Genomic DNA, 22,514 nt, shown 5'->3' on the forward strand with positions numbered 1-22,514 from the left:
ATCAGGCAATGACAACGACCTCAGATGGTGGGTGCGTGACTCCAAGACAGTCAGAATAATGACGGCTGCCACTCGTTGGATTCCTACAACTGCCAGACCCCAAGCTCGATTTGAGACTCATGAACTAATGGAATCTTCACAACAGTTCAATGAGATAGAGATCACTTAAAGAGGGAGAAAATATGAAATAAGAAGTTAAGCAGCTCTCGAGGCCATATACTAGTCACAGGTGGAGCCAGGATTCAAACCCAGAGCCAGCTTCTAGTGCTATGAACTTAAACCCCAGCCCCACTCTATGTCTGGCCCAAGCAGCCGGTGTTCCCAGGATGTACAAGTCCCTTTTCCTGAGCTGCTCAGGTTACATCCCACCCTTCTCTCCCCTAAGACACTTCAGCTCTTCTTTACTGGCTTCAGCCAGAAAAGATCACAGCACACTTGTTGAATGAATGCTGGCTTACTTTTTTTTTTTTCCAGTTTGGCAACTTAAAGTAATTAACGTCATTTAGTCAGGCATGTTATTAAGTCAACATTCAAGGGAGGATGGATCAGGGGAAATGAATATACCAGGTTATATAAATATCAATTTACTCACTGACTAAAATATCACAGAACTTCATCATATGTCAAATATTTCAGTCCCTTTTATTTTTGCTTTTCTACATTCAAAGATGACTCTATTCCCTGACACAAGTAGAACAAGTCTGTGGTACAAAGACTCCTGGGAAATAACATTAGCAAAGACGTAGGGGAGACTTTAGCAAGATGGGATGTGTTTTCTGCCTCCCCCAGCATGGATGCTACTCTGTCTTCTCTTGGCCATGTGGCTGAGTCCGCCTTGTCTTCTCAAGAGTTTGCCCTCACTGCTCCTAAGAGACTCTAAGTACCTAAAGGTGGAGGCAGCAGTATCTCCCTACCTCCCTCTAGTCCAGCAGGGGCCTGGTTCAGACAAAGGAGGAGTAACAGATCTTGGGAGGATGGACGGTCAATGGCAAAATGGTAACAGTACCACCATCTCATGGTGGAGCTGACAGGCAACGTGTAGGATGGGCCGTCCTTGGGAACCATGCTGAGTCTCAGCGCCGAGGGTCGATGGAGCTCTATGGAGAGCAGCAGGCTCAGGGAGAAGTAGATCCCAGAGCTCAGCAGCATCAGAGCCAGAGCTGGAACCTGGACCTCAGACTCGAGCCAGAGTCCTGCCCTCTCTAGACCTGCAACCCTTTGGCCCAGCCCCATCACACCCAAACAATCAGAAACACCCAGGAAACCAAGTCAGCAAACCCACATCCAGAGGGTAGGAAGACAAATTCTTGAAAGGAGATGGGGTCACCAAACTGACCTTCCAAAAAGAAATAAATATGAATGGAATAGTCACTTTTGCATCTGGGAGTTGGACTGGCCCTCCACCTGACTGTCCCAGCACTAGCTTTGTGATCTTGGGCCCAGGTTCCTCAAATGCAACACAGGACGGAAAACTACTCAGGGCTGGTTGTGAGGATTAAGTCAAAGGGTCTCTTCATGCACTTGCTCATTCAACAGATGCTCAGGCAGCATCTCCTTGGGCCAGCCCCTGGGCATGCCAAGAAGGACCAAGGCCTCATGCCTCCCCTCTGAATGATGACCCCTGGTCAGAGAGGAGATGCGAAAACAAATAACTGCCCACTAGGTATAACAACAAATACCAGATGCAGCAGCTGCTCTACGAGGAGGAGACCCAATGTAACACAGGTACAAATATTCTTTGCAAATTCTGTAAGTGCTAAGCAAGAGATCAGGTATTTTGAAGACTACTGCTCATCTGTGCTTCCCAAACTTCCCTCTCACATCTTCTCACATCTCCTCCCCATTGCCCCCATCACGCCATCCCTACATTGCCACTAACTGGGTTTCCTATGCCAACGGCAACACTTGGGACCAATTAAGGTGGCCACTGGCAATAGGAAGAGGCAAATGCAAACACGAGTAATTAAGACTACAGGCGTCACAGTCAGATGGCCCTAAGATCAAGAACCAATGCCACCAATTATACTAGCTTTGTGACCTTGGATAAGTCACTTCACCTCCCAGAATCTAAAGGTCCCCATCGAGAAAATGGGGCTCTCACAGCACCCATCACATGGAGTTCTTGAGAAGATGAAATGAAATTTGCACAGAGACCTTAGCATCAAAAGAGGCTGATGGACATTAGCTATCACCATCTATTATTGTTATTGTGGAAAACACAACTTTAGTCTCAAAGATGAATGCTACACATTCCAGAACAAAATTAATTCAGCCAATCATTTACCCTGGTAACATTTAGACCACTTTTCTTCCCTTAACACATTTATTAGGTTATGAAATCAATTTATTGCTCACAGCCAGCCCTCTAAAATGAATAGAATAGAATAGGTTAGGGTAGTCTAGATTAGGGTAGCATAAAAGAGAAGAGAAGAGAATAAAATACAGTAGGGCAGAGTGCAGTCAAATCAAATAGACCAGACTGCACTGCAGGAAATAAAGCCTAGTGGATTCATGAAACTGGTGTTTCCCATGTGAAGCTGTGCGGAATGGGTTCATTGAACCATGTTTTTCTCACTGTGGACCATGGCCAAAAAAGTTTGAAAGCCACTGACTTAGAAAAAATGCAGTTGTGTGCCCAAGGAGCCCCCAGGGGAGCAATTCTTGTACCAGGGCGATTAGGAGTAGCCTTTATGGGAAGCAGATGGCGTCTTTCATAGTGATGTTCACCAAACAATTTTCTGTTACAGGGTTGGTAACCACAGGTCCCAGGAACCTATTTGGTAAGAAGAAAAACCATCGTTGACAGGTCAACAAATTTCTCCCCATCTTACAAATTGGAGAATGGCCGCTGCAACCCCACTCAGTGATTTATAAATAAGCTGCTTCAACAATAGACATGCTCCTGGGTACCTTCTGACTAAAAAGAGAAAATGCCTGACAAAGCCCCCATATCTATTGCAGAGAAAATCTCCAGTCACGCTGTGCAGGCCACAGAGGGCTGCGCCCAGTGCCAGCTTTAGGCTGGGCTCAGAGGCTGAGTACCACCCGCCCAGGCCCAGGATGGAACAGACTCCACATGGACACACAGACACGGAAGCAAACCATGGCAGAAAGATGTGCATATTTCCTCCCAGCAGAAAAGAGAGGGAATAACTGGATCTCTAGGGGAAGCCAGAGCCTTCCCGGGGTGGCATAAAATAGCATTTCTCAAAGCATGGTCTCTGGAACCCATCAGAATTAACAAAGACACTTGTTAATGCAGACTCCTGGGCCCCGGACCAAGCTTACTGAGTCCAAATCTTTTATGATGGGTCCCTCGGAATCATACATTTTAAGCAGCTCCCCGGGTGGTATTTCTGCACATCGAAGTCTGACATCCTCCAGAGTCGGGGCCCAGCAACCAGACAAGAACAACAGGGTCAGCAGTGTCGACGGCTGGAATGGCCTGGGCCGAGGCAAGGAGGCGTGACCCAGCCTGACGTGTGTGGGACTGTGCGCAGTGTGCTGTCACCGAAGCGTCTGGGGCAAGGATGCCAAAGGTGACCACAGCAGGAAAGCGACTTTGGCACCCCGCACAGCCCTGCACGCCTCATTGAGTATTCCACAAGTGCTTGTTGAAGCAGGAAGGAAGGAGTGAGGGAAGGAAGAAGCAAGAAAACATTCCCAACATTTGGTCAAAAGCCAATGGGTTCTTATAAGTCTGCTAAGACAGCTAACGATTTTTCCTAACCATGAGATTCTCCCCCAAAAGAAGCATTTGGTCCTGTGAACCTCTCTTGTGGAAAAGCAGAAGGTTGAGACCTCAGGTTTTCAGACGGATTTATTAGTAATATATAAACACTCAACTGTCAGGCTTACCAGGTGACTCAGTGGTAAAGAATCTGCCTGCCAATGCAGAAGACGAAGGTTTGATCCCTGGGTCGGAAGATCCCTTGGAGAAGGAAATGGCAACCCAGTCCAGTATCCTTGCCAGAAAAATGCTATGGACAGAAGAGCCTAGTGGGCTACAGTCCATGGCGGGCTAAGTCCATGGGGTCGCAAAGAGTCAGACACAATTGAGCAACTGAGCGCACACACACACACTTGATTGATGAATCATTCAGTTTCCTACTCACTTCACTAATGTAGATCCCATTACTAAGGGGGCCATTCCCCGATGATGCATTGGGACAAGATATTTTGGCTGTTAAAAAAGAGAGACCTTGCGGGAACAGTTTCTCTAGGTGAAAAGTCAGGCTTAAATGTGATGTAATCCAAAGAACTGTTACAAAGGCCCCTCTGCCTGGAGAGTAGAGAAGACTTCCTGTGGAGGGCGGCAGGGGAGCTTTGAAAAGCTGGGGCAGGGAGGGGAGGCCACGGGGCTAGAGGCTGCCTCCCCTGGTCCTGGGAGAAGCCAGCACAGGGTCATGATGCCTTCCTCCCCTCTATGGCCTCAGTGCCCTGATCAACACACAAGCGAGCGGGCTGAGAGGGGAAATGTCAGAGGTCATACATGGCCCATCCCTGATGCACTGTGACCCCTGGGGCATGCCACCAGGTCCCAAGCACGTACCCCCAAGTTGGAAGGCCTAGGCCGGTTCCTACAACCTGGCCCAAGTAGGAGATCTCACCCCCTTCTGGGTGAGTCTTCAGGCTCAGTAGGAAGGTAGGCGATGGCACCAAATTCTGATGACTGTGGGGTGTTGATGCTGTTGCCGTTCAGGCGCTCAGTCATGTCCAGCTCTTTCTGATCCCATGCACTGGAGCCCACCAGGCTCCCCTCTCCATGGGACTTCCCAGACAAAAATACTGAAGTGGGTTGCCATTTCCTTCTCCAGAGGATCTTCCCAGCCCAAGGATCAAACCTGTGTCTCCTGCTTTGCAGGCGGATTCTTTACCACTGAGCCACCACAGACCACACAGCAAATTCCTGGTATGATAAGACACGGAGCTCCACAGAGCTCTGCTCCACAGAGCAAAAATCACCTGGCAAGCTTCACCAGACTCCATGGACTAACATGCCAGCGAGGAGCCAGACTCAAGACTCTTCAGGAACCTCAAAATGCCAGATTCTGTGGACCTGATACTGGGAGAAGGCGGGGCTGGAGCTAAACGTCCCCCCATTAAACCCATATCATTTAGTTCTCTCCTCCCAGCCAGATGCTCCAGCTCAGCTCAGAGGGGCTGTGCTGGGTGCAGATTCTCAGCGTGTCCAGGGGCCAGGCCAGAGGAAGAGAAGGGACAATTGAGCTCCCACGATACCAATGCAAATCACCCAAACTTGCTTTCTGGCTTCTCACAAGGTCTCATCCTGGTGGAGGTGCTGGAAGGAGCCTATGCAGAGAGGCTGCCCGGGAGCGGGGAGCGCTGCACCGTGGATGCTGCAGCAGACGAAGACGCAGTTCCCGAATGCCTGCAATGCACAGACGCAGAAACACTGTCCCCAGGATGTACAAAATAACCAAACAAAATACCTAAACACTTGTAAAACAAAAGGAAGCCACACAGGGAAGGTGACATGCTCAGCAAACACCGTGCGGCATCTCGAGGCCAGCAGGGTGCTGGAGAAGGCCAGGTAATGACCCCACGCGAAGGTGAAAGGAAGGGAAATTAAAATTCACATTTCTCCCTAATGTCACCAGGAACGTGGCGGTGGAGCACTTCGTGGAATTAGCTGCAGCAGCTTCCTAATTGCCTTTGCCGAGTTGCCGCCTCCAGGTTGATGGCGGCGGCTGCAGCGGCCCCATCAGTCTCGCCTGGTGCTCCTGCCGCAGCGGCTCAGCTTGGCGCTGCGGAGGTGCCGCCAGGACCCCTCTGCTGGGCTGGAAGGCTCCAGAGTGGGGAGACTCGGCCACGTTTTCAGGGGGCTGATGGAGTTGGGCTGGGATGCTCCCCAGGGAGAAGGAGAGAGAGGGTCGTGGGCTGGAAGTGAGGACCAGCTGGCTGGAAGGTCTGGCAGTCCCTGCTGGCACCAAGCAGGCTGTGGGCAAGGGACCCATCCCCAGGGCTTCAGGGTTGGAGAGCTGGAGCTGGGAGGCAGCCCTGACTTTCTGCAGCATCTGCACCTGATGATGGGGGCTCAGAAAACCCAGTGTTGGAGGGTAGTACAGAAAGGAATGTGAAGGACCTTGTTTTGGTCTGTGCTCAAGAGCGCTGTTCCCATCATCAGCGCGTGAGCACCAAGAAAAGGCTGCTTTGTTTATCTGCACATTCATGCGTTCCACAGACAGCCCCGGAAGCCCACCCCAAAGGCAGCTCTGCCCTAAGTGCCAAAGGAAGACCCTCTCCCTGAACGAGCCTGCCCTGGGAGATTTCAGGTCCAGCTTACCTGCCTCCTTCTCCATATCCCCACCCCCAGTGAAAGAGATAAGGGTCCTCAGGATATCACACTTCCCCAGAACTGCCTGGGCTCAGACAGATCCGCCAGACTCTTTCCATGCAAAATACAGCTGACCCTGTGGGCCCAAGGGCTGGAGCCTTCAAGTTAGCTGTCAATCATGCAGAAAAACATGCATGATTCTCTTTTCCCAGAGAGAAAAAGAAAAAGAAGCTCAAACAAATATCCAGGAAAGACAAAGAATGGGGATGACAAAAAAGGGGAAGCTAAAATTTACTGGGCACTTTCCAGATGTCCAGTTCTGTGCTAAGACTGTTACTGCATATTGACAATGCTCACCACGATCCCATTTTACGAATAAGGAACCTGAGGCCCAGAAGTGAAACTCACGAGAGCCAGGCTGGATCTCAAAGTCAGATCCATCATGTATTGATACCCGGGTCCCAGAGCCCAGCCTGGCTCTTCCACATCATGGGATATACACAAAGGGAAACTTAGCCAAATTCAATGAGAGCCTCAAAAAGGCCTCTTAAGAGTCAGCCCTCAAAAGGGGAGGGCTGGCTGACCCTCAAAAGAAATCAAAAGACAAGCAATATTGTTTTAGTACCCCAAAAAAAAAAAAAAAAAGGAAAAGTATAGAAACCTAGAGGGCGAACTGGGCTCATCCCTCTTTCCAGCTCCTTTTTCATTCTGTACTATGAAAGTAGATGACAGTTCACCAAAAAGACTAAGAATTCTGTTGGGGAAAGGATTAAGAGCATGGAAGAAATTGCCATCAACCGCCCTGATGAGTCACTAGCAGGCCAAGACCAAAGCGTGGGGAACTTTTCATCCTAGGAGTACCCAGATGTCCCTCCTCAGGCCCCAGCCCAGGCCAGGCAGCTGAACAGGACTCACAAGACACAGTTCCATGCCTGCCTGGGTCACTTGGAGCTGGGCATTCTTGGACCAAGGAATATTCTCTGTCTTGGTTTCTGCATCTCTAACATAGAGATGATGACAGAACCAAACACAGGAGTGGTTGTGAGAAATTAAATGAAACCATACAAATAAAGCACATGGCACCACACACAAAGTACCTGCATCATTATTATGATTCCTGCCTAAGAAGACCTTGTGGGGCTCAGTGGTGGGCAGCTCTGGTGGAGGGACTGCCGAGTGGCCTGATATAAAGTTTCCCCCCTCAGTGCACAAACTAGTGTCTTCAGCAGCCAACCTGCCCTGATATGTGGAAGCAGCTCCTGAAGAAAAATAATAACAACAGCAGCAGTCGCTTACCTTTTGTAAATATTTCCTCTGAGCCACTTATTGTCAACCATCCTGTGTGCATCTTCTCACTTGCATCTCTCATCACCACCCTAGAAGTTAGTACCATTGTGCCCATTTGACAGATAAGAACACTAAGGTTCAGCAACTGACTTGTCAGGGGTCTGAGACTAGTCAGCAGTAGCATTGGACTGTACCCTGGGGAGGCGGGTCTCAGATCCAGACTTTTACCTCTATATGGTTCTGTCTTCCCAAGACCAACTGCTTCTCTTTAAAATAAAATGTAAAAAACCCATAATCCTCTAATTTCTTTCTCAGTTTATATATTTTTCATATCACTCATAAGGCATTTGTTTCATGCAAAAGTAACTGAAAATCTTGTTGTTTAAATAGGAATTCCAACTATGTTCCATAATTCTAAAATTCCTATTCCAGGAAATGTGTCTTGCTGGCTTTTTTCAATAGATTAGTGAGCTGTGAGCCCTTTCCTGAGCAGATTACATCTTATTTTGGGGTGACCAGATGACTTCTGATGTTCTGAAATACTGGAACCTAGCTACAGACCCTGGAATTTTAAAGTAGCTACTAGTCTTTAACAAAGGGAAGACAGCCTGTGTATATCAAAACACGCCAATACACACACACACACACACACACACACACACACGTCTTTTACTGGTTGCCTGATGATGATTCCTTCAACGTGTGCCCTCAAAAGCACAGCTTCCTGAAAGAAGCCCAAGCCAATATCAAAAAGAAATAACATTCGAACTTGAGCCTGAGGGTCCCAGAAATAAAACAATCATCACTGACATGACTGCATGCGTGCATGTTCAGTCACATCCAACTCTTTGTGACCCTAAGCACTGTAGTCAGGCTCCTCTGTCCATGGAATTTTATGGACAATGCTTGCCTATTCTTTAGGCAAGAATATTGGAGTGGGTTGTCATTTCCTACTCCAGGGCATCTTTCTGACCCAGAGATTAGACCTGAGTCTCTTGCGTCTCCTCATTAGCAGGCAGTTTCTTTACCACTCAGCCACCTGGGAAGCCCCTTCATTGATGTCAAGGGGGGCAAAAACCTATGCTCACTGAGCTGTTTGGACATGATGCAGTATATTGAGTTAATAGAAATTTCACTGATGATGGAAACTGGTAGGAGGCTAGGAGTAAAGCCATGTGTTATGACTCGTGGCCAAAGATTACCTACCTCCAACGATTTACTGCCTCCCACACCTATTGTTCTTTTTACACTATTTTTCCGCCTCTGCCTTGACAAAGCACAATGGAAACGGTATTTCAGATGGCGCAGGTACAAACAGCCAAACGCCTGCCCCGTGTTTCTCTCACCTTGCTTTGCAAATTACAGTACACACGGATAACAGGAACAAAAGTGACTTCCACAACTGCCCACCTGTACTGTACAAGAGACGGGATGGGAAGAATTAGGAAAAGAAAGCAAAAAATAAAAACACCCACCTCCATGGGAACATAATGAATACTTCTGTTTGCCTTTGTGCCCCATCACATAAATGTGCGAGACATATATGGCCTTATCCTATGAACTCATTGTGGGATCAAAGTGACTAAAATTCCAGAAGTTTCTCTTGCTCTTCATTAATAACAAAGTTGAAACTGTAAGTGAGAGAGTGGCCCAGAGAACTAAGGCTTCCCAGGTGCCACATACTGTTCGAAGCTACGTCATCTGTGTTCTACCATCTAGCCCTCCCCAAAGTCCTATGACACAGGAGCTTTTATTATTAGTTCTATTCTGTCAATGCATAAAGCAAGGCCCAGAGAGAGAAAGTTAGTGACTGACAGAGTGGAATTCAACTCCAAAGCACATGCTTTGAAAAAAAAAAATCTCTTCAGGGTCTTCCGTGGTGGTCCAGGGGTTAAGAGTCTGCTTGCCAATGCAGGGGACACAGGTTCAACCCCTGGTCCAGGAGGATCCCACATGTTGTGCGGCAACTGAGCCCATGTACCACAGCTACTAAGCCTGTGTGCCCAAGAGCTTCTGCTCGGAAACGAGACTCCACCACAATGAGAAGCTCATGCACCACGAGGAGAGAAAGCCAGGTGCAGCAACAAAGATCCAGTGCAGCCAAAAGTTAAAATTAACACAGTTTTAAAAATAAATAAAAGTTTTTTAAAAATCTCCTTTCAGCTGTGCATGGCTCACTGCAGAAATCTAGACCCTGCTTATTTAACTTATATGCAGAGTACATCATGTGAAATGCCAGGCTGGATGAAGCACAAACTGGAATCAAGATTGCTGGGAGAAATATCAATAACCTCAGATATGCAGATGACACCACCCTTACGGCAGAAAGTGAAGAGGAACTAAGCAGCCTCTTGATGAAAGTGAAAGAGGAGAGTGAAAAAGCTGGTTTAAAACATTAAAAAAGACTAAGATCATGGTATCCAGTCCCATCACTTCATGGCAAATAGATGGGGATACAATGGAAACAGTGACAGACTTTATTTTCTTGGGCTCCAAAATCACTGTGGATAGTGACTGCAGCCATGAAGTTAAAAGACACTTGCTCCTTGGAAGAAAAGCTATGACAAACCTAGGCAGTGTATTAAAAAGTAGAGACATTACTTTGCCAACAAAAGTCCGGCTAGTCAAAGCTATGGTTTTTCCAGTAGCCATGTGCAGACGTGAGAGCTGGACCATAAATAAGGCTGAGCTCCGAAGAATTGCTGCTTTTGAACTGTGGTGTTGGAGGATTCTTGAGAGTCCGTTGGACAGCAAAGAGATCAAACCAGTCAATCCTAAAGGAAATCAACCCTGAATATTCACTGGAAGGACTGATGGCTGAAGCTACAATACTTCTGCCACCTGATGTGAAGAGCCAACTCATTGGAAAAGACCCTGATTCTGGGAAAGACTGAAGGCAGGAGTAGAAGGGGATGACAGAGGATGAGATGGTTGGATGGCATGAGACTGAACAAACTCTAGAAAATGATGAAGAACAGGGAGGCCTGACGTGCTGCAGTCCACGGGGTCACGAAGAGTCAGACATGACTGAGCAACTAAACAACAACAGATTCTTTCCTGGGAGCGCAGAGTTCCGAAGAAGGACATGCAAGGTCACATTTATAGCATCGGGGGGGGGGGGGGGGCTTGTCTAAAACGTGGTGGCATCTCCAAGGGCAAATTTTACCACTGATTCCATTTTAACACACAACACTAAAGTCTCAGGAAAAGGAATCAAACCATCAAGTGTGAGAAACACACCCTCAGGAGCCAAACTCAGGGACCTGAGCAAACAGATAAAGAGCAGGTTTGACTTTTGGAGGAAAACGTGATGGGAAATGCTCCCTGCTTTTTGCAGAATGGCTGAGGCCTTGTGCCTTAGCCAAGACTGAATCCTGCTCAGGAGCTCCGCAAGGTTATTCTTTTCCTTGGCAGCTCTGGTTGAGCAGACGTGTAAGGTACTCAACAGCCCCCCTTCTGCCCTGCCAGCCAGGGCCCCTCTAGTCAACCTGCCCTGTCTCCCTTCGGAACTGTTCCTGGCCCATCATGGCACAAACTCCCATGGAACAAGGGAAGTCTTCCCCCAACTTGTGGGGGCCCATCACCCACAAAGTCAGTCTTTGCTGCCAACAGAACACCTCCTGAAATCCCACCTGCGGAAGCACATCTAGAGGAAAGAAACCAGAGAGGCTGCCAGCATCCACCCACCCAGCCCTTCTCATCCTGCTGAGGTCCTGACGACCCCACTGAAGCTGTGCTCGGTGGGAGCAGCCCACACAGGTGACCACACTGCAGAGAAGTCAAAGGTTGGGGGTCAGAACGCTCCCATCTGAGTCCAGCCCCAGCACGTGGCAAGCGCTCCATCTCCCTGAGCCGCAAGCCACCGGTGACAGGTAGAAAGCACAGGCCATCTCCCGGTGCAACTAAAGACCCCAGCAGACGCCTTGCATTATCTACTTTAATACGAAGAATGCTTGGCTCATGAAACTCTCCCCCCAGAAAGGCCCTTTCCTTCCTGTCTAGTCCCACTGAACAGTCTGTTCTCCTGAGCTGGTTAGAATCTTGGTAGATTTTAAGAAGCCTCCAGGGCAGTCAGACTCTCTGGATCCATCAGTCCCGGGTACCAATGGTTTGGGGGTGATTTTCTAAACTATGTGGTCCTTCCTCAGTTGACCCACCACCTGCCCAGCAGGACAAGCCAGGAGCGGAGTACCAGGAAGCCCCCGAGATAGTTCCTCAACCCCGATATCTCATGTGGGCAACACCCCAACTTTAGGAGGAAGTAAGCCGACCTTGAGGAGGAGAATAAAAGGTCTGGGCAGAGGCTGGGTCCACTGTGGCCTCCTCCTCCCGCTCTGCAGTACCTGGCTCCTCAGACTCCTCCCGTCAGGTGCCAGGTGGGACCACCTTCCTCCCTGCCGGCACCCGGCACCCACTCCCCCGTTCAGGCACTCGCTCACTTGCATCTATGGAGCTGGCCCCACAGATGCTCACTGAAGGTTATCTGAAGAGCTCGTCTCTGTCTCATGCCACCAATAATGACTTTCACAGCTCAATCGCGGAAAGCTTCTACGTGCCAGGCACCGTGCTAAGTGCTTTACGCCTTTTATTTCATTTAATCTTCATCACAGCCTGTAAAGTAGAAGATACCGGTCTCCTCTCACATTGGAGGGAGCAGGTTCAGAAGCATCATGCTGCAAGGTGACCCAGCTAGGAAACAGCAGATCTGGGACTCAAAGCCAAGTCCATCTGACACCAAACCCTGTCCTCTCAGCTGTTTTCTTAGGTTCTAATTGTTTTTGAAGTAATTTCCCAGATGTTATCTCATTTAATCCTCCAAAACACCCAGGAAGTAGGGAAATGCAGGTATCACTCACATTGTTTTCAAGCAGGAAGGGGAGATAAAAAAAGGTCACACAAAGACAAGAGAAGACAGCAGCACTGCGGCCAGGCAAGCAGACTCCAGAAGCCCAGCTCAGTCACCTGGGGGCAGCTGCTTCATTTGCATAAGCCTCAACTTCCAAATCTGAAAATGGGCGAATGGTAGTGCCTGAGTCACCAGGCAGCCGAGAGAATTCAGTGGGATGACACACGTCAGGTATTTATCCGGTACCTGGAATGTAGGAACTCCTGAGGGAATCTACCTGTTCTTACTGTTACATTAGACCGTTTGCCCAAGGCCATTCAGGAAATACCTACAGAAAAGACAAGAAGACAAACACCACAGCTCTTAGACTCCTAGGCCAGTGACCTTTTTCTATGCTTTAACAACACTGCAGCGTCCAAGATGTATGTCTCTGAAAACGCTCCAAGCTCTGCACCTATTACAGTGATGAAAAAAGATGGGCAAAGGATGCCTCCCCAGCTGACTGTGGCCAGAACATCAAAATAGAATGAGAGGATGAGCTACCCAGCAGGGAAAAGAGAAAGCCAAAATGAGCACGACCTGTCCTGCAGGGGGCTTCACCCGAGTCCCAGTGGGCCCCCTCCTTGCTGTGATGCTCGGCTATCATCATCATCTTGAAATTCTTCACAACTTTTTAACAAATGGAACCACATTTTGCTTTCCCACTGGGTCCCACAAATTATGTCAGTGGTCCCCAAGCTTTCTGGCACCAGGGACCCTTTTCATGAAAGACCATTCTTCCATGGGATCGGGGATGGGGTGGATGGTTTGAGGATGATTCAAGTGCATTACATTTATTTTGTAATAATAATTCAAGAGCAATACTTTATTTCTATTATTAATACATTAGCTCCACCTCAGATCATCAGGCATGAGATCCCGGAGACTAGGGACCCCTGATGTAGCTGGTCCTGGCCTCAGCAGGCCCTCCACTGCAGCTGCCTATAATGTCTCAGATGCCAGACAAACCTGAGCCTAGTGGACTGGATCATTCGGTTCTGTCCTAGCACCCCAGTTCACCCACTCAAGCCGCACTTGCTAGCAGCCCAAGAGGACAAGGACAACCTTCCCCATCATCAGGCAGCATCTGGCACATTCTGTGATGAGCAGCCTCTGTTTCTACTGGCATGCGTGCACATGCATGCACAAACTTAATAAGTGGTAAGGACATGTACCAGCCCCAAATATCATCTGGCAGTTGCTTCACCTAAAATGAATAACCAGCAGTCTGGTCTGCGAACCCACAGCCATACATAACCATGTCCAACTTGCCTGTCCAGATTGTTTACGTGGTAATAGCTCTCTTAACCTTGGGAGGGTACTGTTTTCCAATACTGGATGCCAAGATGAATACACGGGAGGGCACAAAGTGAAGAAAGAGGCATCTATTTCTTGTCAAGAGATAATGCTCTCCTTTCCAATATGGCCTTGAACTGCCATTAATAGGTGGCTACCGAGTTGTTTATTTCCCTAATCTTGACGTGGGATAACCGAGAAGCTCAGCAACATCTAACCATGATACACCTTATATGTAATGCCTTATTTAAACAGCCTCGGAATGAGCACCCAATGAGTGTTGTACCGTTTGTTAAAGACACCCTGCACCCTTTTCAAAGTTATGCCTGTAAAATTACTTTCTTCTGAAAAGTAGACACGCTGGCTACACAAAGAGAAATCCCTTAAAACACATCAGCTGAGCAGATGCCTCACCTGCAGAGGGTGAGCTGTGGTCCAGGTGGTCCTGGAGCAGATGTGGTCCAGGTCGGACAGTCAGGAACGAGTCTCTGAGGCTGGCTTCGCATTTCAGGGACCACCGGCTAAATGTGCTGGTCACTAAATACTCAGGGAAAGCAAGCATCCTCCCCCTTCCTCTCCATTTTCTTCTCTTGAAGGAGAAGCTCACTTTTGCTTAATGGACCAGAGAGGGCTGATGAAGATTCTATCAATATTGCTAGGAGCCTGACATGAGGAACTTTTCCTCTCGCTACATAATACACAAAAGCCTCACTGCAGCCACTGGAGATGAAGCAAAGGCCATTATGTCTCTTGTATAAAAATTACATTAAAAGAGGAGTGGGGGAGGGGGCTCTCATATGCTAATTCATAGGCTGGCATTTACGACATCTATTTCATTTTTTCTCAGTCTCAGCCGTAGCAAATCTCTAAGTCCAATCAGAGTGTCCCAGGGAACATGAAAGCTGTGAAAAGTCTCTGTCTGGAAGATGCTGTGGATCTCAGTTTGGGAGGCTGTTCTGACAAGCACTGTGACTGCAAAAGATGGGGACCCCTGAAATAAACACCACTCACTTCTGACAGAGGCCACATACTTGGATAAAGAAAAAGCCATGAGTTGGTATCTGTAATGAGAGATCCGGACTAATGATAATCTGGAAACAAAGGATCCTTGAGAGAATGTACACCTCTTTCACTAAGCCCAACACAGCAAGTCATTTATTGCTCTAGGTATGCAGGAGCATTAAACACCTAGCAAGGGTCGATCGATGACTGAAAAACCTAAACCCCCAAACTTGACTCCCACAAATGTGTGCTCCAAAGTGCAGGACAATGGGATATTCGGCAGGGCCACAGGTGCCCAGGGCACTGTTTCACATTTCTTTTACTTTTGTTCATCCTGATACATGGCTAGTGTGAGTGAGTGATAGTTGCTCGGTCATGCCTGACTCTTTGCAACCCGTGGACAGCAGCCTGCCAGGCTCCTCTGTTCATGAAAGTCTCCAGGCAAGATGACTGGAGTGGGTTGCCATTTCCTTCTCCAGATACATGGCTATGTCTTCTTCAAAACTGGAAACATTATTTGTGCTTGCCCCTGCCCGACAGACTTTATGAGGTAGCTTGGTACTCATGTGTTTGCCTAAAAGCACATTGGTATTAGAATAAATAAGACAAGATAAAACTAGCCTGAGAGCACCAGAGCAATTGATCAAATTTAATAACTACATTGGATTAAAAATCTGAAGTTTACCTCCGATGAGAAAACCATGCCTACGTTTTCACCTCACTTAACTTTGACTAGCGTTGTAAATCTGAGCAATGCAGGCTGCAGCAGTTCCTAATAAGGGAAAAAGCAAAGCAGAAATATTTCTGGCAGAAAAGAAACTTTGAGAAAAAGAAGGAAAGAAAAAGAAAAGAACAAAAGAGGCTCAGGCTCAGCAAAGTCGTACAAAAAGAACTTTATCTGGTCAGCAAGTGACCAAGTATGAGTGTATAAATGCAGTAAGATACATGCGTGGGTAAGATGCATGAAATGAATTCCAACTGGTTTAGCCTGCTCTGCTGATGTCCTGGTGATTGGGCTAATGAGACCAATAAACTGCCCTGAAAGACTGAAAACTGTCATTTCCAAGATTTCAAGACTTTGAAAAATAATCTGCCAGGAAGAAGTCCAGTAATTGAAGTGGTGCCATGAATTAAAACATGGGCAGCATAGATTGAATGCATTAATCTCGCAGGATGACAAATAACTGTGTTTATTCAACAAAAATGTTCAGCCAAGTAGCGCCTCCCCAGTAAAAGCAATCTGTAGAGTGTCAGGCTTCCTATAGGCAGCACAGCGCTGCTACCTAATTCCTGATAAGTGAATACTCCTATTTAATTATTTAAAAGACCATCGATTTCCACATTGATGAAAAGTCATAATTATCAAAATGGCATAAAGACCCAACCTTTCACTTTGCTGACTCTGTCCTGTGGAAAGAGACATCACATTCATATATTAAAGCCGCCCTCTCAATAAATAGTTGATAACGCAAAAAACTGGTTATGCATTCCAAGGAGGGCACATTTGATAAGTGCGGCACGAGGTGTCCAAGGTAAATGTCAATTCTTTTCTAGCATTAATGGCAGAGACATACAGTACCTGTATTTCCGCTGTGTATTTATCACCATGATTCTGGAAAATGTAATTAGAACCCTTCATTCCCGTGAACATACATTCCCTGAATGCAGAACTAAATAGAACGACAAATCCAGCTCCTACCAAATTCTCCCAGAGAGGGATGAAATGAGAATCACATCAGTTTAATACCTTTTATTGTGAATGTTAGGGGTGTGGAGCCCAAGTGTTTAACAGCCTAGGTTACTGGACCTACTGGAATGCTTCTCACTGAATCCCAAAATAGAAAGGTAATGAAATAGTGCCTCTCCAAGAGAACCCACACAAAGCGCATTCTCTGGGGAAAATGAAGCAAGATAGAGGCAGCTGAATATTGGCATGAATATGTCAAATAGGAAAGTTAATTAAAAGTTGAAGTGAATGGAAACCCCTGCAGTATCTGCCAGCTAAGGAGGGCAGGACACAGGCACACAGCCGCATAAGAGCACTTCGCTTTCAGGGGCCCGAGGTCCTCTACCAACCAGAAAAACCTCTCAAAATTGACTCCAACTCCAACATACAAGTCCCATGTTCTTCCATTCTGCATTGGAAACAGTCTACTTTGCTAAAAGGCAGATTCTTTTTTTAATACAATCAAAAATATCCTCTTTATAAAGAACTAATAGATTGCTATTCCTGCACTAGGCAAAGAAAACAAAAAGAGAAAAAATAGGAAGTCTGGCACTGGATATCAGATAAATTACTGCAAGCTAAAGCCATGGTAATGAACAGAGAGACAACTAATTAAATATTCTCCTTTCTAAATCCGTGACAATGAGGCACATTATTAAATACCTATATTTATATTGATAAAATCAGTGATAATACTGCTATCTTGAATTATATTATCTAAAAAAAAACCCGTTACCCTGTTACAAAAACGGCAGCTTTCCCAGTCTCCAAACTCCTTAAAATAGGTGGCCAATTATTATTTAACTTACATTCACAAAAACTATTTTGCAAAGTTTTTGCCTTAGTTCAAAAATTACTAAACTCCCATTCTAAAAATGAACACCTTGCATCAATTCATAACATAAAATGTCAATTAGAAAAATTACATAGAGTACATAAAATTGTTCAGTGGTATACAATATACCTTACTTAACTGAAATCAAGTTTAAATGTCCATGCCTTAAAAGTATAATTACAATGTATCATGCAACACCCTTGAATCCTCTTACTGCAGTGTTAATGCATTGTTCAACAAGTTTCCAAACTCATTTCGAGAGTATCTTAATTGTCAAAGATGCAATGACCTGACAAAAGGGTATAGAAAGTTTTGACTCAGAGGAGTAATGTCTCATGGCCAGAAACTTAAAAAGAAGAGAAAGGCAACAGTCTCCTTGCTTTTCCAAATGATGCTACACCTCGCCACACTCTGAGCACCTCACATCTTTTCTCATTCATACTCTGAGCTCTCTAAATCAATCTTCTTTGTTGATTATAAAGATACAATCATAATGAAGGGCAACGGGCCAAGACAGCCAAAAGATATCTCCCCAAGTTGTCTACCATGCCCTGACCCATGGAAGTCCTTGCCTAGCCAGTGAAAGCCACGGGTATCGGAGGACGTCATGGTCGTTGATTGCAATCCAGAGCAGAAGAAATGCTCACCCCAGCACCTAATGCCCAGCAACACCTCACCTTCCCCTTGGTGTCAGATTACAGACTGCCAGGCAACAGTAAGAAATGACAACAAAGACATAAACAGCTGGAAATAATTACCCAATTGTCCAGCAGTAAGCATGACAAAAGCAAAGTAAGGCTTGTGAATTCAGTATCAGAAAGGATGCTGATGAGAAGGTAAGAGAAGGGTTTTAGCTTTTTCCAATTTGCTTTCAGAGAGTAGCCAATAATATGTTTGGTTGATGGGATTTTGTGTGGTGTGTGTATGTGTGAACTTCAGAGAGAAGGAAAAAATAAATTTCATGGGCTCCTACAAAATGTGAGTACAAGATATGTAAGCACAAAAAAAAAAAACCGCTCACAGGCTCTGAGGAGATACTTTCAGAGTTGCTATAACTAAACTACAACAGGCAGATGAAAAATATTTCTTCAAAGTTATACAAAATATTCTCTTCTTTAAAAGCATAAGCTAAATACACAGGCAATGCAATAGGCCAGAACTCTTCACATAAAACATCTGACACACAGGCAAAATGCCAAAGCAGCCTACAGACTGGTCCAGATTAAAAGAACACGAGCAAAAGAAGCAACCCCTATAAACTGAGAGGCAGGTCACAGGTATGTGAATTATCACTGTCCATAAAGGCACATCATAACCTCAAGGTTTTATCAACTGCCTATAATTCAGTGAATTCCATCCCCAAATAACAGGTGAGAAAACAGTCTTTCCAAGGTTTCAGAGAATATGGCTACTGACAATTTTTAAGCCAGGCTAACCTCTGTCATTCCATTGTGGGATGATGCTTCATTACGATACTTAGATTTCATGTGACAAACTGTTTCATACAATGTCCCCAAAAATGCTACTCTCTAAAGCAGAATGCCATAAATAAAATACGTACTTGGTTACCAGGCAGCATGCATGACACATATGTTACATTGGCCCAAAAAGCACAGCTTTAAATGCTTAAAAGTTAACTTAACAATTTAAGCTTTGTACCCATTTTCAGAGAATTACCCCGAAAGGGCAATTTTATTTTCTATCTTTGAGAGAATTCTTGGATTAATCCTATTGATTTGTTAACTTGAAATTCTTTTTTATCCCCTCTAATCTCTCCTCCCCAGCCCATTTCCCCCACCCCTTTTTTTTTTCCCTTGGAGGGGAGCGCAAAGGACTATATATTTCACAGTGTAATTTTAAGCATAATGCTGCCTGTTTGAATTAAAATTGATGCAGCTTCTGATAAAAGCCTAATAATCAATTCTCCATTCTCATTACTCTCCAGAATATATGGACGCGGACCAATGTCTTAAGTTTGAGGACTACTCTCATAGGTTATTACCCAGCAGTGCAGCTGAGTGGAAAGATAACCACATTCATTCTCCTTATCTGTAATGATGTAATGCATGCTAGCCCTGGGTCTAGATGATTGGGGAATAATGGGATTGTACAACTGCAGGGATGACAAACAATAGTGCAGCGTCTTTCTCCGATACACTGAACCCCAGTCTGCAGCGTAGGCAAGGTGAAAACCATCATAACATAGGCACTGATTCTGCCCCTTGCAAGAAGTTAGCATTTTTTGGCTAGGGGAGCATCTGCTCTCACACTGAAACAGCAATACCGACACAGAGAGAAGAGCCATGCAAAAAACACTCAGTTTCCGAGCCTCGGCCAGGACAGTGCCACTGAGTATCCTGCTTTTCTTTGTGTTTAGAATCAAGTGTCATCTAAAAATAACTGGTTGGTAGGGAGAAGTCACTGGCACAGTACATTGCCAAGACACCGGAGGATCAGAGACACCTCTGATAACTGATGCTGCTCTGGGTTCACGTTTGTTTGGAAAACTAAATCTGCCTCCATTTTCTGTGCTGGAAAAAAATCATCGCTTCCTGCCACCACAGAAATCTTACCTTTTGCAGAAGCTGGGAGCCGGAGTACTTCGCGGCGATAGATTTTATCTCTCCACCAAAAGCAGAGGCCCAGAGCTTCACCCTATAGGGAGAAAGGGCAGAGGAACAAATGTAACAGCGTGTCACAGTCAACACGCACGCACACGCACACACGGGGGCTGTGGCTGAAGGAACCGGGAGGCATAACACTGGAGGAAAAAAAAGAAAAAGCGCCTTGGTAGAAACTGCCAGCACCAAACTGCAGAGCGCACCGCGGGAGGGGGCTCGAGGGGGGGCTCATATAGTTCAAAATGCGCAAAGTGCCCCCAGGCTCTCTGGAAAGATCACTAAATTTTATGGGAATCATTGCCTGAGAACTTGACCACCCAAACTGGGCATCACCTGGCAAAGATTAGTCGGAAGAAATTCACCCACCCTCTCCCGCCCCCCAAAGAAGTGAGACGGCAAGATAGCAAAGACCCCGGTAAATAAACGGCCCATGGAAGTTGGATGCGGTAAACAGGCTTCAAAGTTCGTGCTGTCACTGGCGGTGAGCCTCTCCAGGTCTCACTCGCCAGCCCGGGGAGGGGGCGAGGGACTCCCACCCCACCCTGGCCGCCCCACGCGGGCGCGGGCCGGCAGGTGCTAGAGACGAGGCCGACGACAGCGGCAGGTCCCGTCCGGCCGCACCTGCAGGAGCCCTAACTTGGGCACAGCGGGTCACGGGCGGCCGGGATCCCCTCCCCGGGCGGCGCAGGACCCCGCACTTACACGGAGAGAGGGATCTGCTGCTCTGAGCGCACCACGTCCCCCAGCGCGGCGTAGAGAAGCGCGGCGGCCAGGAGCGCCCAGGGTCCCCGGGACGCGCGGCGCTGCCAGCCCAGTCCGGCCATGCTGGGCTCCCTCCGACGCGCCGGCAGCAGCGACAGAAGCGGCCGCGGGGAGCTGCGCCGAGCGGGCGGTGGGCGAGCGCGCTGGGCTGCCTGCTCCGCGCCGCCCCGCCTGCCTCTCGCGCGCCGGGCGCACTTGGGGAGCAGAAAAAGGAGCGGAGCGGGGCGGGGTGGGGGGCGGAGGGCGGAGAGGAGGAGGGAGTGGGGAGAGGTGGAGAGGGAGGCAGGCGGGGGAGGAGGCAGGGAGACGCGCCTCTCGCAGCGGCGGCCGCCCGGCCCCGCCTCGGCGGCCCCGGGAGTCCGGCGGGCCGCGGCGGGAGGGCGGGAGGCGCCGCGCGGGCGGGGACTTGCAAACTCGCGTGTCCTTGGCCGCGGCGGAGCGCGCCCTGCCCCGCCCGGCCCACTGCGGCCGCCGAGTTCTTTACAACTCCGCAGTCCGCCGCCGCGGGCGCCACTCTCGGGCTGACCCCCAGCCGGACCCAGCGACCCCGCACCCCGAGCTGGTTGGAGATGGGGGGTGTGGGGAGCCGCGCAGGCTGGAGGCCAGGGCCCCCTGGCTGGGTCACAGGGTGCTGAGGAGGGCAGAGGTGGCGCGACCCCCGGCCCCGCCGCGCAGTTTTCCGGTGGGCAAGGGGTGCGAGGAAGAGGCCAAAGTCTGAAGCAGGGGCCGGGGCTCGCGGCGGAGTACTGAGTCGCGCGGGGTGGAGTGCGGCGGCGATGGCAGCGGGGCTCCGCGGTCAGGCGCGGGCACTGCTGCGTGGCCGCCTGCCTCCGCTCCTCCGGTCGCGGCGCCGACCAGGGAAGGCGCGGAGGGCGGCGCTGCCGGCGCGGCGCGGCGCGGGCTCACGAGCGCGGGGCTCCGGGCTTCGGGCCGCGGCGGGACCGGCTTGGCGCGCCCGAACCCGGGCCGGGCTGCAGAACAGCTCGCGCTCTGACCCGCGGAGGCCCGGGGTCCGCGCGACTGCAGCGGCCGGCGGGGCGGGGAGGGGCGGCACTGCGGCTCCGGGTCCATCCTGACTGGTGGACTCCCTAGATTTCGGGAATGAGGGAGTCCTCCGAAGCTCGGGGACTCACCATCTCCCCACTCGGACCCCCACCCGCTGGGTAGGAGGCGCGGTCGCGCGGGCGGAGGCAGGAAGTCGGGGAAGCCCCGGGCGCCTGAGGAACCAGGCTTCCCCGCGGCCTCTCCCGCCGCCACCCCCAGCCCGCGACCCGTCTCTCGGAGCCCCGGCTCCGGCTGAGGTCTGGGTGTGTGCCTGGGAACTTTGTGGGGCCCTCGCGCCGACCGGCTGTGGAGACCGACCCGAGCCGGGCTGAGTCATCCTCGACTCGCCGAGCGCAACTCGACTGACCCCGGGCAAGCCGCGCGCTCCTGATACCGCGGGGTCTCCGGGGGCTTCCGCCGCCTGGGTTCGCCTGGTTTGCGGGACTCCCCCTACAGGGCTTTGGGCTCTTCCCCGTCACCCGCCTTCAGCCTCACCGCCCTCAGCTCTCCGGGGAGAGAGCGAGGGTGGGCTCCAGCTTCCGCCTGGTGGTGTCGGGCGACAAGCCAGGCGGGCTCTCCTGCCCAGCACCCCCGCCAAAAGTTACCCCGGCAGACGTGGGTCTGGCTCTCACAGTTGGCTGCGCAGGGGCCTTGGTGTCTGCCGAGTGCGGAGGAGCCCCGGCTCTCGTGGGCGGGTCGTGCCCCCACCTCGGGGAGCAGCTCAGGGAACAGGCCCCACCCGGGAAGCGCCAGGTGCT

At 49.1% G+C, this 22,514-nt stretch overlaps 1 protein-coding gene across 3 annotated transcripts in view; it reads right to left on the reverse strand.

Annotated features, from left to right (window-relative positions):
- Positions 1 to 21,555, reverse strand: part of CACNA2D3 (calcium voltage-gated channel auxiliary subunit alpha2delta 3) — an 848,944-nt gene extending 827,389 nt beyond the window's left edge. For 2 of the 3 annotated variants that reach the window (XM_070455901.1, XM_070455900.1), the window contains exons 1-2: positions 20,653 to 21,554; positions 19,903 to 19,984 (exon numbers count right to left, since the gene is read on the reverse strand). In XM_070455901.1, coding sequence (XP_070312002.1) covers positions 19,903 to 19,984; positions 20,653 to 20,774 — 204 coding nt within the window. In that variant the 5' untranslated portion in view covers positions 20,775 to 21,554. Of the gene's footprint in view, positions 1 to 19,902; positions 19,985 to 20,652 lie in introns of all 3 variants that reach the window. The other variant, XM_070455902.1, reaches the window with a different exon arrangement.
- Positions 21,556 to 22,514: the final 959 nt, after the last annotated feature.

Source organism: Odocoileus virginianus, chromosome 26 (assembly GCF_023699985.2).
Source record: "Odocoileus virginianus isolate 20LAN1187 ecotype Illinois chromosome 26, Ovbor_1.2, whole genome shotgun sequence".
NCBI lineage: Eukaryota > Metazoa > Chordata > Mammalia > Artiodactyla > Cervidae > Odocoileus > Odocoileus virginianus.